The sequence below is a fragment of the Solea solea genome, chromosome 19, assembly GCF_958295425.1.
Source record: "Solea solea chromosome 19, fSolSol10.1, whole genome shotgun sequence".
Lineage (NCBI taxonomy): Eukaryota > Metazoa > Chordata > Actinopteri > Pleuronectiformes > Soleidae > Solea > Solea solea.
Window position 1 is genome coordinate 6,327,001 of NC_081152.1, and position 17,968 is coordinate 6,344,968.

General features: G+C 41.4%; 1 protein-coding gene across 1 annotated transcript in view; it reads left to right on the forward strand.

The window, feature by feature from the left end:
- Positions 1-17,956, forward strand: part of LOC131446656 (uncharacterized) — a 37,780-nt gene extending 19,824 nt beyond the window's left edge. Inside the window, exon 9 of the mRNA XM_058618041.1 lies at positions 17,854-17,956. Coding sequence (XP_058474024.1) covers positions 17,854-17,956 — 103 coding nt within the window. The remainder of the gene's footprint in view (positions 1-17,853) is intronic.
- Positions 17,957-17,968: the final 12 nt, after the last annotated feature.

Sequence of the window (17,968 nt, forward strand, 5' to 3'; positions counted from 1 at the left end):
TTGCTTGATCTCCATGGATATAAAGTGCACAGCTTGCAATTGGCACTAGTGACGCCAAACAAAGTGAGTCACATAACGTCTAGATCTCTGTATCACTTTGCCTATATTGAAAGCACATCCTCCATCAAAGTCATAAGAAAATCATAAAAAAAGCTCTTGTAATCAATTTAAACCATATTTAATTGTAATAAACCTTGTTAAACTTGAATTGCATTGTGACTTTATAACTCTGCTTACTTCTCATTTTATAAGAACCCAGTGCAGTCTCTCTTTCTTTTATATTGAACCTTCATTTATACACGTTATCTGATTGAGACATGGGGTCTCATTTTCAAGAGAGACCTGTCATGGACAACACAACAGCACAACACAGAATTACAAACAGATGACACAACTTTAGGTGGTGCTTTTTATCAAACTAATTGTTTTGATAATAAAATTTAGTATTGTCCATAACACTCTCACGCCACAGCATTTATTCTAATGACAATAAAGAGAGCCAAAACCACAGTTTGTGTGCATTGAGTGCTGGCATGATAAATCATGAAGCCATAAACAATTTAACACCAGGGGGGCATGGGATTGCTCAGTTGGTAGTACTGGAGTTAAGAGTGCGTAAAGTCAGTGTGCATTACGCCACTGCTTTTGGGGAAACAATCTTGAGTTGTTCAAAAAGGTATTGCTGGAGGGTTGGTGCAGGGAGGGAGGAAGGGAGGGATAACAAAGGCAAAAACCTGACCCTCGTTGACCTTGCAGTGATCTATCTTGACCTCAGGCTTTGCTGGGGTTAGGACCAGATAGGACAAGCTCAGGAATCCAAACTTTCACCTGAGGTCAAAATGTCAAGAAAGAAGAAAGGGAAAGTCTTATGGACACATTAGAATTAAATCCTTTCTCTCACAGCACGACTGGAGATACTATCACATGATTTTTTTTTTCAAAGATGTGGTCACACCCACTTAGGCAAAAATGATCTTGGCGGGCTGTTTCCATAAGTCAAATTTAATTTGCTATCACCTGACACCTTAATTTGAGCATCACCTACCAGAAGCTGTGGCTCAAAACAAAACAGGCAGCGTCCTGGCCACATCCATAAACTGTGACCACAGCTTCAGAACAGTGTTAACGATGAGCACACAAGAGCATGATTTAGAGTCGTGTGTGAATGCAGAAGCTAAAAGTAGTTGAAGTAATGAAGCCTCAACTTCACGTTTGTGCGGTGTCTGTCCCTGCTGTCATTTGCTAAATTTAAACATGGACCCTAAATACATGGAGGGTGGTTACCCTTTATGATCAACGATGGAGAACACTTCAGGAGCCATAAAACGTGGATTTACATCCCGAGTTTCAGTCTGTATAATTCAATATGCAATATACAACAATCAAACCCAGGGTTTGAAAAATAACGTGTAGTTATTAAACCTATTTAATAGTGAAACAACCAAAAGTGTGTGTGTATAGTTCAAGCATTTATGCCTATTAAGGGGGCAATTGTCTAAATGTGATTTCAGGGTCTTTGTCTCCTTCTTGTTTAATGTGCAAACACAAACTTGTCTTGCCCCAACACAAACTTTTGTCTTGCCCAGCACCTTGGCTTACTGAATAAGCCACTGTGCAAACACTCACCAGGAGGATGTGTACCATTCACACCACTTTGCAGGCCACTGAGCTATGTTAGCACGCACAGTAGCATGTAGCACTTGGCTGCTGTGATTCTTGTGTGGCTCTCACCGTGCATTTTGAAACACAGAGTTCTTCATTATTCTACACTACACATAACAAATTGCAGCGTCCCCAGTAATCTGTGACGTGTATTTAATGATATGCCAGGTCCTAAAATGAACGATGTGAAAATTGGCCACATTGTTGGTATATGTGTTGGTTGGGGGAAGGTAAAAAAAAAGAAGAAAAAAGAACTGACCAGTGGAAGCATAGTCTGTAAATTATTGTGTTTAACACTTCACATGGCCAGAACTACACATTCCCTACCACGACCATTCTGCCAAGTAGACTGTGAGAACATGCTGTTCTCAGCCGGTGTCCGCCCAACGCTTGTGTAGTAAGCTACCGTGCAACTGTTGGGTGAACTAGGACTCAGTCTGCCAACTGAAGTCTGAAAATAAGACTGATATCAAGACATTTTTCTGTCTCCCTTAAGAACATTTAGAAAGCATAGTGTGCCATGCTTATGGCTCAGCTTCATGCTAATTTAAAAGTCCAGCCTGTAACAGTCAGGTTTAGTGACTTTGAAATTGTATAATACAACCCAAAAGTTTGTGTTAGTGTGTAATTGTCTTTGGGGATAGACAAATCAGCAGGAACTTGTGTGTTTTACATTTTGAAGTAGAAGCTTCCTTTGCATTCAAAGAAAAACAACATCCTCTCTGGTATGCAAAGGCCACCATAGTCCCCCCTGATGTGCTTGGGAAAGGAAAGGGATAATTCCTCTGTTTTTATGTCCTGGAACTTTTAAGAGTTAATCTTGAAAAATAATGACGTAGTCTTGTAAAATTCTGCTGTTTACATTTCCTGCTGGAATTAATGTTTCTTGTCTCAGGGACAGAGTCATCCTCCCTTTTCCAAGTAAACACCCACTCAGCCAAACTATACACTAACAAGACAAGCCTCAAAGTGATTGAGCCGCCATGGTGGCTGTGTCTGACATTGCTGTGACAGTCACAGCTCTAAATGATTTGCCATCTCTTGGGTTTTTGGTCAGACTGTCCTATTCCTGTTGTTGATCTCTTTCATCCCCCTTTTTTCCCCTTAGAATTACCATTATGCCTCACTGTGATTGGCTTAAATCATGCTGACAGAAGGATACAGTGTCATGGTCACAGTAAATGACAATTCTGTTGTCCAAGACAGAAATAGAAGCAAAACAATCCATCAGGATTGCATTCAAAATGATGAGAACGGGGGGAACGAGCAGACGCATTACGAAAAGAGAGGTGAGATAAGTGAGGACGAGGGATATGGAAGAAAGGGGTCATAGAGAGAGGGGGGGAACGAAGGGAGGGGAGAGTTGAGAAGGAGAAAAGGAAGGAGGGAATGGAGGACGGAGAAAAGTGACGGAAAGAGAAAATGTGGGAGCTGTGAGAACGTGAGGCAGGAGGAGCAGTGAGTGATGCAAAAGGGTGGGATGGAATTTTCTCAAAAGCAGGAGCCAAGGCGAATATGCAGCTGTCAAGGACTTTTGTTCACCTTAAAAAAACATTCAAGCCTTCATGCAACTTGTTTCAACACACAAGGTAACGGCTGAGACTGCAAGTCAGGGAGGACAAGGGAAAAAAAAAAAAAAACGTCAGAGGAGCGCGAGCGAAAGAAAGCAATTATGACAGCTAAACAGTGACAAGCAAACAACCAAACACAAGAGACATGGGAGGCAAAATAGAGATGAGCAAGTCTGGTGACATGTGGAACAAGCTGAAAGTGTGCACAAAAGTGAAAAGAACAACACTGCAAAGAGGAACCTAAGGGGGAAACAGGAAGAAAAAAGGAAAAGGAGGAGAGGAATTAATAGTATTTTTTCACTGCACCATGTATCCCTCACCCTCCCTGTGGACCCAGGGCCTGCGCACATGTCAGCACACTAGTGCGCATATGTTTCTACTATTACATGATAGGCTGTGGAGAAAATATAGGAAAACCGTATCTGTGTGTGCATTGGGAGGGTGCAGGGAGAGAGAGAGAGAGGGAGAGAAGGGGGTGGAGTAATATCGACAAAGCTGCTGTTCCAACAATGAGCTCCACCTTCGTCTAGTGTATCTGAAGTTTTCCAGTCGTGCCGGAGCCCCGCCCTGTCCCGACTCCCCCCCCCCCCCTCCCTCCCTGCTGCTCTTTCTCCTACTTGAACAATGATAAAATAACATCACACATCAGCACCATTACCTCCTTGTCTCCTTCACCTGTCCAGACTCGATGAAAGGAACATTTCCCTGTTTTAACATCTGAGAAATGTAGCTTTAGTGATCACAGGTAGTGGTGAAGTATGTTGTTTCATGGAAAAGAAAAGCGGGTTTGCCAGAGTGCTGCTGTGATGTCATCCAATGAGCTCATCAATGACCTTATGGGATGGTTTAATAGTTGCATTATGGGGGCATCTTTGTGCCGCAGTTGTTAAACACATCCATATGGCATACTGTAACCCCCCCCGCACTTATTCTTCTGCCATCTTTCCTCTGTCTCGAATTCCAACAATTTCCTAATTGTTACATTAAGTCAATGTTAAATGAGTCAGATTATAGTAAATTAGAGTACGATTTATCCGGGTCATGTGAAAGTTCTGATCAGCAGAACCTGCATCACTGGCAGATAGTATTGAATAAATCAGAGCAGCACTGACGAGTCTTCTGGGAAAAATAACATCCAGGATCCCATGAACTTGTTTGGAGTAAAGAACTGTTGTTTGGCCCTGTAAAGCACACGTGATGTTCAATACACATGGCTCACCAAAGACCCAGAAATCAAACAATAGTCTTGTGGTGGAATACTACCTGGTTACATGATTACTTTCCAACAGTTAACACAAGAGTGATTAAAAAGACATTTGATTTTGTACTTTAGGCTTCATCCGTCCTCCGTGATTCACTCGCATGTGGTTAGTGCTTTGTACAACTGTTTACACCTGGCATTAAAAATACATCCTGGATGTGTCACGTGATCACATGAGCTGGGCTCTGGCTTCACCCACTCTCTATTTAAACCCAGACTGACATCATATCTTTTCACCAGAACAACATTATGTTCAACGAGTCTGACTGTAGAGATGTGTGTGATGTGTCAGCTCGTAGCGAGAGGGAGAGGAAAAACGAGCTGAGCAAAGCTGAGTGAATCAAGGCCCTTTTCGTGCTGCTGTAACATCAAATAATACTTCAACCTTTAGGAAAAAAGAAATGAAAGAGAATATGACAATCAGTGCCAGTATTGTGTCGCTGGCTACATACTGTAATAATCAACGTATAGGCCCTGATTAATTTAAAGAAATGAACATGCATTCATGCTCAGGAATGCGGTAATATAACCGCACCTCCAAATGTGTTTTTTTGTGTGATCGGATATAAGGATGTGTTCAGACCTGTGTTTTTTTGCGTGATCGGATCTAAGGATGTGTTCAGACCTGAACTGAGCACGATATGGATGGGATTGGATTCCTCAGGATGGATGTTAATACCAGCCCTGAAAGCGGTCTTAATGGTGACTATAATGGATTGCTGGATTTGCCTGGTGTGTGGTAATCCAGCCAACACAAAACATTACAATGGTCAGTACTAAGCAGGTGGAATACCGTGTTTTTGTTTAATTACCCCAGTGAAAACTTCTGCGAGTGACTGAAAAACTGTAACGCCCAAAACAATGTCGGATCTTTTCCACTATACAGTTGGAGCTCAACTCTACTGTTTTTTCTTTGCGTTTGCATTAGTGATAGTACCTGGTGATTTAGTACCTCCTCTGGTGAGGTTTCAAGCGAGCTAAGCCAACAGACTGCCCGCCACTGATTGGTCAGAGAGTGTCGTCACTGGAAGAGTCATGAGTGCGACGTCCAACACAGGAATCAAACCGAACAAGTAGATCAGTTAAAAAGACTTAAAAAATCCTGAAAACATGTATTCATCTTGCAACCTTTAGCAAGGAAATGTCTAAAATCTCAACATTTAACAGCGGAGTCTGGTGTATTTAGCGACAGCACTGCTGAAAGCTGGGGATCATGAGCCCAATCACAACCCGTTCAGCCGTATTTTAGTTCAGTGATTGTGTCAGATGTAGTCTGCGCTCCGGTCATGCTGATTCTAATGGTTCAGTTACACTGAAAGCAACTGCTTTGCTCGTCACTAGTGAGGAGGCACTATAGTAAAAAGACGTACCTGATACCAAACCGAGTAGAGACGATTAACAACTACAACTACAACTTTATAATGTAAAAGTGCCATATGTGGAGCTGTGGGGAACTGCAGAGTTGGCTAACAATTCTTAATTTATCTCATAGTTTTGTTTAATGGCAACTCATTAACACCAGTTGATCTTCACACAGGGAATCTTTATACATACTATTATGCTCCAGAGGCAAAGGTGAGGAAATAATTACAGCCACTTGTGTTTGATGAGGCTGTCAAACAGACTGTGTGTGGCATTAGATGTGTATGAAACAGTGAAACAAAAGTGACAGAACGCAGAAGTGGAGGAATTCTGTGTGCGATGAATTTATATTACCACGCTATGCGTACTGTAGAGGAAGTATACATATGGATTTTATTGTATATGCCCAAAGAGCACTTGTATTTATGTCTGTGCTTTGAAATGTTTGGGTTTGTAAACATACCATGCATTTCTCTGTGTATCTGTGTGTAGGAGAGGGCACAATGACCGAAGGACAGTAAAACAAGGTTGTGTCCCATGTCTTCAGGCTTTATATTTACTGAGCGCTTTGTTTACACTGTAAAGACAGACCGTCCTAAACAAATCTGTGCGGAATCCTCCTTTTTTTTCCCTTTGCCTCTCTTCCAAGAACAAGCAAATACATGTGGTGTCTTATCACTCAACTCATACTAATGTACAGGGTGTGTCTGATAGTGATACCAATGATTTGATGGCAGTAATAGTGTCTCTGAGGGATGAATCTTGCAGCTTTGTATTCTGAATAATGCCATTTAATATTATATTTGTGTCACCAAAGTACAAGTGCGGTATTGGAAGGTTTGGCCAAATCCTTTTGAATCAAGAGGTTGGAGGTTGATTTTGGTTAATTCTATGGTCATGGACCATAGAGAGAATGTAGCCTTTTCTATTCCCACTCTGCACCTGAACCTCCGTCCTAGCACAACATCACTTTTATGAGCAGGTACGAACACTGTAAGAAGCCAGAGATTCCAGATTCTAACTGAGGGATAGATAGATAAAAAACAAAAAAATTTACTTTCATCACGGTGTGTTTGCAAGGCTGACCAGTTCTGTAAGAACATCAAGTTCTCAGCCCGAAAAACTTCAGTCGGCAGACAAATCATAATTTAAATGGTGGTGAAGCAGCACCACAAAACTGGCCAACTGCGAGCACCATGAGCCGACCAGAAAGACCACTGCATAGATACAACAGAGAGCAGACGTTTTTTATAAAATGAGTTCGCTGATTGATGTAATTTAGCTGAACTGTCACTTATATTTGAATTGTAGTACATAAAAACATCAATTCATATAAGATGCGTTTTAGAGTCAGAAGCTTGAGACCCGCTTGGGCCCGTTTTGTCAACTTATCTTGCTATACACACAGGACAGCCAATAGATTGGCCCCTGCTGTGACGTATCGTGCGTTCAGAGATGATCATCCGCATGCAACACTATAACGAGTGGTTATTTGAGTTGCTGTTGTCTTCCTACCATTTAAACTAATCAAGTCCCACTAGGGGCAATTATTTCAGAGCAGCATGGTGAAGACAACAAAACACAAAGGCACATCATAACACCATACACAAACAGGCAAGTGCAACAGGAGCCAAGTACAATGTGGAAGGCATAGTAAAAAAAAACTGTAAAACTGTACAGATTTAAAAGCACCTACGGTGAATTTCAACGTTTCACAGCCAAAAGATTTGGAGTAGTTGTTTGCGTGGAGGTAGTGCATAACAACGAGTACATTCTTCTGCAAGGACATGTTAAAGAGAGGCCACAATGCTTAATGCCTTTTAGAGGATTGGTCAGTTGCAGTGCATATAAACTAGTCATTTTCCTCTGACCTCTGGCATCGACTAGGCTTTTTCACCAAGAGAACTGCTGCTCACTGGACATTTTCTCTTTTTTGGACGATTTTATGCAAACTGTAGAGATGCTTGTAAATTAAAGTCTCAGTAAATGAGCAGTTTCTAAAATACTCAGGCGAGACGAGCATGTGTGGCTCCAGCAGCCGTGGTACAGCAAAGCCACTTTTATGTCATATCTGTATGGTTTAAGGTTGCTGCCATGTGACTGGCTGATCTTATATTGTGTTAATTAATTCCTTCCATTTCAGCTCTATGCCTTCTCACATCTTGCCAACTTATTTTTGTCACATTTCAATTTCTATTTGCACTTGGTTACACATTGGCATTTGAGGAGAATACCAATGAATCCTTACACATGATTCAACACTGAGAAAGAAAATGCATGTTGGTGAAATTACCAATGCAAGAACAAGTTTGCCTTCAGTTTGCAAACTTGCCATTGGCTCTGATATGTACTCTCAATCCAGGCTTGCAAACTAAAAATAATGTTCCAACTATTTGATAGGGAAACACCCTGATCCACTGGTTTAGAGTACATAGTGTATTTTCATCTTTCTTTGATATTTTGATACAAGAGTAAGATTTATGTCGAGAAAACTTTTCACTGATTTAAAAAATTCTGAAAAGCAAGTAGTCAAGAGGTTCTGGTGCCAAACATGTGGTTTTGAGAAAGAAAATATTGGACCAGGAGAAAAGGAATTGGCCTGTTGGATGTCGGTTTGTACTTCTTGCTGCTCTTAATGACACTTTCTTGATGCCTTTATTGACTTTCAGTTGGGCTTGTTCTATCTCCTGCTGTTCCCATCTGCCTTATCAAGAGATTGGGCTTTGCTCTTCTTTCACATAAGTAGAGCCAGTGTTGACAGCAAATCGGAGAACTGGAGTGACAATTACCACAGATGTTTGCGCTCCCATCAACGTCCACTGATGCCACATCTTGTGGGAGAATTAGGCTGCATTCCTCCACCAGTGGACCAGATGGTCAGGGAGTCAGTGCCAGTGGGTCCTGCAGGTTTATGGTAGCCACAGTGGCTCACAGTCGTATTAACACACAGATTTTTGTGGCATTGTGTACTGTGACGGCGACCTGCTCGTGTTTAGATAATGTGGTGGTATTGAGGCAAAGTTGAGTGAGTTCAAGCTGTGTTGTGTCACCAGAGGTCATTTGTGGGACAATTGCTGTGAAAAGTGTCAGTGAACCACATAGGAATGTGGAACATTTTTCATACATTGCATGCCGAATCATTACAGCACATTTACGATCTAAATTAAGCCTATCGTGTCCAACATCGTGATTTAGATTTTCCCAGAGAGAAGCACCCAGCTCACAGGCGGACATATGATGCAGATGATGTCTGTAAAGCTGTAAAGTATGGCGAGCATTACACACCTCTTGTCCTTTATCCTGCAAATCTCTCAAAAGGTTAGATTTTATTTGCCAGGATAATTACTAACAGGAGTTTTTACTCGTAGAGGTGTCAGATGCAGAGCCGTACTGTATTGTGTCAGGACATAGTGGATTGGTGGATGATCTCTAGCAGGAAAAAGTTAATTTAGAACAGCTTTATCATGCAGGGGGGTTAGTGTTAGTGGTCCAGTCTCACAAGCATGCAGGTGTTAAATCAGGTGTTAAATCAGAAAATAAAGAAGGTGTTATGTCAAGACAGCATATTTCTCACCTCCCACTTGTGGTAGCTTGAGAACGTTCCAGAAACAATGCTGTGGTTACTCTTGATAATAAGCAGACCACACCATTTATTTTTTCACTACACTACTTCTTTCTTCTAAAGAATCTGAACTTATTACCAAACCGCCTCTCACTTCTCTTGCATTGTGATGGCAGCAAAAGTTTCAGGGATGCAAACCTCAAAGTCTGAGTACAACAGATACTGCATGGCAGATACGTCCTTGTGGGTACGTAGTTAATGCTACGAGCTCCAATGCTTACACGTTTGAATTATTGCTCTTTATAGCATCTGTGCATGGTAATGATAAAGGTCAATAGCTAAAATCTGTGATAGATAAGATTTTAGCTACTTGGGTTCAATGAAACAAGTTTTAAACACGACCCTGGCATCACTTTTTAAGACAAGACAAACTTGTGAGTCTATTTCACAGAACAAACAAAGACAATTAAGGTAAAGTTATTTGCAGCTATGTGATTGGATGTACGCCTCTCTCTCCAGTATAAATACTAAACCTGCTTCATGACAATCCAGCCCCTTAACCTCAACCCTCACCTCTAATTTCAGTGAAGTGCATTAGAATTTGGCTAGTTGGAAGCATGTCGAGTGCTATTTTAAGACGTCCTGCCACCCATGAACTTTAAAATATTAAATTCTTTAAGCTAACTTAGCGAAAAATAACAAATATCCTGGCCATTTTTTCCCAACATTGTCTTATTTTTCTGTGTATCGGCTTCTTCCATCATTTCTGGGATTAAGCCAGAAGATGGGAACTGTGGTGCATGTGCGACTTGAGTCTGACTTGGGTCCAAATGATGTAATTTGTCTCCTACTTCCATTATCTCACAGATAATATTCGTACAACTTTGAGAACTTCAATTTAGTGTCCTTTCATTCATGACTAACATGTATTTTAAAAGTCCTGTCATATTGCACTTGCACAATAATTAGATTTTTTTCTAATGGTATATAAACATACTGTCAGACTGTTAAGAGTTTCCACTGTCCTGATGAAATGGGATGTTCTCTTGCAGAGCTAAGCCAAACTGGAGGTGGTGGTGAGAATAAAAGGATGTCAGCAGATCTATGTGCCACGTTAGACTCATTGACCCCGCTCCCTTCATGCCATGTTGTCAGTGTAATGAAGCTCATTCAGTTACCAGCTAATTCCACTGAGGTGTGCCAGGAAGCGCTTGAGGCACTGTGTTGTGCCAGAGAGGATGATTTGTCTGCCTGCCTGCCTGCCTGTCTGTCTGTCTGTCTCACCACACGCTGTATACTAACTAAATATTATAGTCTACTGGTCGCTGTCTTTTTAATCAAATCAGTGTCACCCATCTTGAATTATCAGACACTACACGTGTTATTATTCTGTTTGCATCATCCGTCATTCATCAGTATTCTTTAGGGTACTGTGTATTAACTCCTTTATCCAGTCTCCAAAAACCCATCTCGTCACTGTGTTGCTGACATCTCATCTAATCCCTTCAATTGTGGGACTAATTGTTGACGCCAAAATGACAACAAAACTGACCGCAGAAAGTGTTATGTCATCTTGTTTAATTCACTCGGCTCATTATTTCTCCCCATTTCTTTCTTAAAGTGCACAATACATATCACACACGCTTTTTTTTTTCTGTACTCCCTGAAACCGCTAGCAGTTCCCACTTGAGAAGACAAATCCCCATGCTCGCTCCCTCCCCCCTCCTTCCTGCTGGCCTCCCACCCTTCTTGTAATTTTCTGATGATTCTGGAAAGTGCTACCTCACCCTTTCTATAAACCCCCCATTAAACGGGGCAATGCTTGTGTGACTTGCTGAATTGTTTCCACCGCTCCAAGAACTGGTTTGTTGAAGACACTGTTCAACTACAGAACTACTGAATTTCTTTTTCTATTCTTTTATAACTATTTTTTTTTTTATTCTAAAATCATGTCAAAGAGTGGCCTCAACATCTTGTCTTTGCATCTGATTAAAAGTACAATCTGTCTTTCTTCCACACACACGTGTGTGTATATATAATGTAAGCACACACATCTCACATCTGCTTGGAATGTAATGGGGCCAGGACTGCAATGAGGATGGAAAATGGCGTGAGGGAAGGCAAAGAAGAGAGAAGGGGGGGGGGGGGGGTTAAGGAGGGGAAAGAAATCAGTGGAAGGAATATGAATGGAAGGGGAAAAGGCGAGGGAATGCAGAGACTCAGAGACTATAAACCCGGAGATGATGGTCTAAAAACTGAAGATCTGGAGTAAGCCTCATCAGAGGTTGCACATATGCCCCGAGAGAGCAGCACGCATCTCTATCAGGCACTTCAAAGAGCAGAGCTCAGGCAGGCCAGGAACAGTCTAGACACGATCACACCATCCAGTTTGTTCATGTTGGACTCTCTCCACCTTTCTCAAATGTATTTATTTTCCATCTCCTTGTTCCCCTTTGGACTCGAGCACATGGTGTCTGACCTCTGTGACTGATCCTTATTATATTTCTGTTCCCTCTTTGTGCTTACACGCATGAACTATTGAGCAAACAATCAGCGGCCACGTCGGTGTGTCTGTGAGGCTTAAGGCTAAATGCTATCCACAGAATGCTAACATGCAGATTTTAAGCAGATAACATTTTGTAGACGGTGGCAGCGAGGCTTACTTTCCAATTTCCCCTTAACACAAAAGCTGAGGGTTATAGGGAATGTCGTCAGTTGATACAGACAAGACAAAGGGAACTGGTTGATCATTTGGAAGGAGTCATGCACATCTAATAAATTTGATGGGCAGCTTCATTAGTTGTTGAGATAATGATAAACCTCAAACTGTCGTCATGCCTTCATCCTCTTGTCTCATGTCTGTAGGCTACTAGATTTTGTGTTCATCCACAAATGTAGATCTTGAGAGAATAGGTGAACACTCGACTGGCGTCATTGGAAAAAAATCAGGATATCATCATATGATAAGGATTTGTCATATGACGACCATGAATATCAAGTAGTAGATTGATCAAGCCACATTGCTATTTCACAACCATACTGCTAATTTTCCGCTAAACATGGAAATTGAAAACCCTTAAAACAAGACAAGATGGAGGATGCTTGAGTAAAAAAAAAATAGAGAGAGAGAACGAAAAAAAAAGTATATTGTACACACAGTGGATGAGTAGCTTCCATTGAGTAGTGGGAAAGTCCCCCATCCTGTATCCCTCCCTCCCTCCCTAGAGCTCCACCTCCTCCTCTCTCCCTCCCACACCAGTGGTTCCAGTTGTTAGGGACCTGGTTTGAATGGGAGCCCTGGCCTGAATCAAGGTTAGACTCAGCAGACTATAATCTTCCACTGACTGAGGAACACAGAAATGCCTCATGATGGACTGTCTCCATTACGTGCCATTAATATTTCATCATCCACAGCCAGTGTCTCATTTATGGAGTAAATGACTGAATTCTGAGCCTAGTCTATTGTTGTCTGGAGCTGTATTAGGAAAATCGTCATGGACACTTTTTCTGGTCAGAAATTTGTTGCGAGCGTGTCATCAGCCACATAAAACACTCATCACACTGGGATTTCTGACGTATGCTTTGCCCCCTAGTACCACTCGTTTTTTTTTCAGGCTGTCATGACTTGTGGCTGTCTGCATATTTTCAACATCGCCCATCTGTGTTTGAACAAAGATGCCAAAACTGTTTTAAACCATATGTGTGTTCTCACTGAACATTGTCCATCTTCAGAAAGTCTATCTCCTTACCTCCCAAACACTGTACCTCCTCTCACCATTATTCCCTCCCTCCTTTTGGATGAGTCCCTCCTCTGTTTTTGTTCTTCCAACTGTGCATTCAACAGCAGACATCTGGATTTCAACTGTTGACCATCAAGTAGTAACTGCAGCGTTTATGTACTTATGGAGAGAGGTGGCAAGTAGCAGCCATTGGCACTATTGCAACAGGCGCATGATGAATGGGCAAATTGTACCTGTACCTTTATCTAAGTTTTGATAAAAAAATGTTGATTTTAAGTGATTATAGAAGAATAAATTCACACCAAATGCCTGTGCTTGTCTCCCCTTTCAGACACTGTTTATCAAGACCAGTAAGCACTTTTGCAAGGGTTCCAAAGTTAAGAGTTTCCATGTGAGTGTTGCCAAACCTCAATGAGATGTTTGTGATGAATCATGTTGTATGGAAAGTATATTAAACAGGACTGTGGAGGGAGATTACCAGTAAAATAATGAGCAATGGAAGATTTGTGTGCATGTATGCATTGTGTGTGTCTACGGCGTGTGTGCGCGTGCATGGCGAGTGGGGATGCTTGTCTAAACATGTGTTATTCTAAGAAATCCATTAGCTCTATGTGAAGCCTTGAAGTAAAGCAGGGGGATGGGATTGAAATCCATTCAGTGTAGTGTATGTCTTCCTGCCTGCCACGTCTTCAATCTATTAATATCTACTATTAATACTCTTATCCATGCATACAATAGACTTGAGATTTACTTAGCCAGCAGACGTGAGGACTGAGGTGAGAGGGATTCCGCCTCTAGGCTTAAAACACCACAAGGAAATAGTTTGGATGTATGAGACAGGTCCTCATGGATTTCAGAAAGGCCCCACTGTTTTACATAGGGTGGGACTTTTTTGAGTGTGGTGTGAATGTGAACATCTGCTGGGCAGATCTGAAATGGGATTAGGATGAGAGGGAAGCAAGGGTCCATCAGTCTTTCTTCGCTATAAACGCAATACCTTGGGGATGATTTGTTCCACAAATCTCAGAGAAGGTAAAAGTCCCGCAATACCGCAATCAGTTTTATAAACGGAGACAAAATGTTCTGTGGTGTTTGTTGTGTATTCAGAAGCTAATCATCGAGATTTGCCAGAGAAGTAACTGACCGATGACTTCAAGACCAACTGATGTCATTGGGGGAAAAGGTGACCACAGGCTGCATGAGTCAGCACATCTCTCTGGTTTGAGCATTTCCAAGAATACCTCACTTTGCTTTATGCATTGAAGGTTTCATGAAGCACTTTGTACAAGGTAAAACTCAAAGAGACACGTTTAATGACTTTTTGCAGATTTGCATTGATCCGTAAAACAAGGCTTTGTTGATGGACCTGAATGTAAAAAGGATTTATCAAGCGGGAGGACATTGCCTTTTAGAAGTCAGAGGATCAGCAAAACTAACAAGATACTTCCTCAGGGACCAAAGACCATCTTTATCAAATTTTTGTCAATAAATCAGTTAGATGCTGAGATACTTTAACCAGGTTGCACCAGTAAAGGTAACTATACATGATCACTGTAGTAGGTTAGGTTTCATCCTCTAGAGGCCATAAATATCTGTATCCATATCAATTTGAAGACATTTTAATAAAAAAGCAAATACGTCAGCCTGCAGGTGGAGCTGGATGGAAAAATTCATCATCTGGTGAACATACACTGTGAAGCTACAAATTTATGTTCCTTGGCATGGAGGAGAATTTGTGTTTGCGCAGAAATAAATTTGAGCATTAAACCAAAGAGCCATTTTTACACCAACATTTATCCTTGTAATTTTGCCTTGATGGGATTCTTTTGCTTTTGCCTTATCATCTAGTAGCTCACTGGGGAAGAAAGGCACTCGGAACATCCAAACAATCATCAAAGCTGCAACAAACCAACAGGAAATGAGAGAGTATAAATTGATTTGATCCAGATTTCATGACATCCCCTTCCTACTTCTCTGCGTGTAATGTGGGCATTGAACAGAGCCACACCCACACAGACTCCAGCTGGCCTTTGCTACATCTTCACTGTAAAAGCTCCACTTCTGCCATGGAGCCTTTGATGAGCATATCCTGCTCGCTCTTAATTATTACAGCCTGTTTGTGATGTTTAATTTACAACATCGGCTCTCCAAAGAATACCAAAAAAAAGTGTGTATGCAAGTATGGGACAAAGAGCAGCAGGGCCAGTGCAAGCCAGGAACAGGGGCTGCATGCCACATGTGAGTCCAGTGTAGTGTAGATGAGTGGTTGGTTGCCTGCAGTGTGCAGTCAGATCAGGACCAAGGGAGAATCCAAGCTATTTCTCGGCCGCTGACAGTGTCACTGGGGTCATTTACTCACAAATAAGTGACGCAGAAGTGACCTTAATATCCGTCAAGTAGTCGTAACACTTAAATCTCATGTTGGTTGTTGTTAAAATTTGTGTCCTCACGTAAGTATCCAGTCCACATGGGCTTATAAACCCCCACATGTACCACACCAATGGAGCAACATGACTTTTCAGCCAAGGACATTACTTACATAAAACACCACTCTGCAAACAAAGACGTTTCTCTTCTCTCCCAAACTGCGTGGACGTATTCAGACGAGAAGACTAAACTAAATGTCAGATATAAAGGAAAATTTACAAAAGAAAGAGTGTTGAGAACCACGTTTTATCATAGAACGATGTGGGATGTTCTCATTTTTAAGAGAAATACAATTCTTGTTTTCCTTACGTCTCTTTGTTTACATCACTTTGAGAGCAAGATGATTGAGATGATTTCTAAAACTGGAAATAGCTTTAACCATTGCTGCAGAAACATAAATCTTATTTTAGAAAGGTACTAAACTACAGGACATTTTGTAGGGTCTGCTGTTGTTTGTAGTTGTGTTTCCAGTATGTTTTTTTAATTAGCTGCAAGAAATCAATCTTTCAATACATGAATCATAGAAATGTGATAACATCATACATTGTTGGTTTAGCAAAGCATGTGATATTCCCAGTTTGCAGTTGCTTTACCACAAAATGACGAGGGACCACTGAGGGGAATAAATTCAAGTATTTGCAACAATTTGAAAGCTATGTGGAAACAGACGGATCAATCGCCTCCACGAAGACAGGAGTAATGTAAAAGCTTTGGAGAATGAACACAGAAACATTTAAAGTGTCAATAATAACATGTAAACCCACCTAATATGAGAGTGTGGTTTTGAATTCAGTGCATGCAGCTAGTATTCTCCCTTATAGGGCCAAAGCACAAGTTCCAAACAGCAACAGTTCTCGAGCAACACGTGTGGCCATAACTGAACTGCAGCCTCATATGCTTGTGCTTACAAGTGATCATCCTGGGCTTGGACCAAAACAGTGACAGAGGAGACTGCAGGAGTTTACTCACAAACAAGATGCATACCGATGAGGTCACACATGCTGTGTTTCTATTGAGCGGAAAGTTTTTTTTTTTTTTGCGTTGCCATTTGGAATAGTACCAAAATAACCAGCCTCTACCGGCTCCACTGTCAGTCAGCTGATTGGGCAACAGAAAAACATCACTCCTTTGCGTCAGGTGCAAATATCTCATTGAAGTCGAGGGAAACTTCCGTAGTCTATTCTCATACAAAGCTTGATGTTTGCTTAAGACAAACAGCCACAAACCAAGCAGAAAAAAGACCTGCTGGATGTCCTCCATTGTTGCTGTTGTGTCACGCTCAAAGTTGTTCATTATCGTCACACTGCTGGTGCGGCCATCGGGCCATTTGAGGCAAAGGAGAAGGTTGTGGAAGGTCTCTATTTTAAGACTTTTGGGTCATTTAGCTCTAATTTTGGTCTAATTTTACAATTTACAAAGTCATGTTACAATTCATTAGCATTAAAAGATTTATGCATTGAATAATATTACGTACAGTCCCTTTAAGTGACTATATCCCCAAAAAACCTAAACCTTCTTTAATGAGGTACTATTTCATCCTACTGATTTCACTCTGTAAAACTCCAACACAAGTTTTATGCCCTGCAAAGTTTCTCAGTAGGGGTTACACTCCAGAGTGGAGGGAGGGGTATTCCTCCAGAGCACAAACATCCAGGCCAACGGATCGGTGCCAATGAGGGATTTGCACTCAAGTGATAACTGACAGCTGGTGAGTTCATGAAAACGTGTCAAGTGTGTATGTGTGTGTGTGGAGTGGAGTTGTGTACGTGGGTCTGTGTTTCTCGGGAGACTGTGAGACTCTGAATTTCTGTGTATCGATGCTTTTATGGTTGGGTCTGATGTATTCCTCTCTTGCGAGCAGCTGCTGAACACTTTCACATGTGCACAAGTATTATGCACTCATGATAATATTTACATGAGCTCACTTCCAACTACGGGCCAATGGAAACTCTCTCTGTCTTGTGCCCACAAATCATCAGCATCAAAACAAATACTAACAAAATTGGGGGGGTGTGCTTTGTGAGTTGCCTGTAGGTGTTTTTGTGCACCTTCGTGGATAATCAGCCATCTGTCCGTGTGCATGCAGAAACAAAAACCCCAAAACATTTAGCTTTAATTCCACACTCCCTTTACTTGTCTGACAAACTGTCTGAAAATACAGCGCATACTGTCTAATTATATAACACTTATATAACAAAGACAATTCTGACAATTCTAAAACATAAATGTGTGACATTGTTGTTTTTTTTTTATTTGTTTGTTTTGTAGAGTTGACTGGCTGATTGATGGGACGTGTGTCCCAGCAACCACAGACAACACAATGATTCTTTGGAATCTTTATTTTGGAGAGGAACCAGAAAAGCAGAGGTAAGATACACAATCC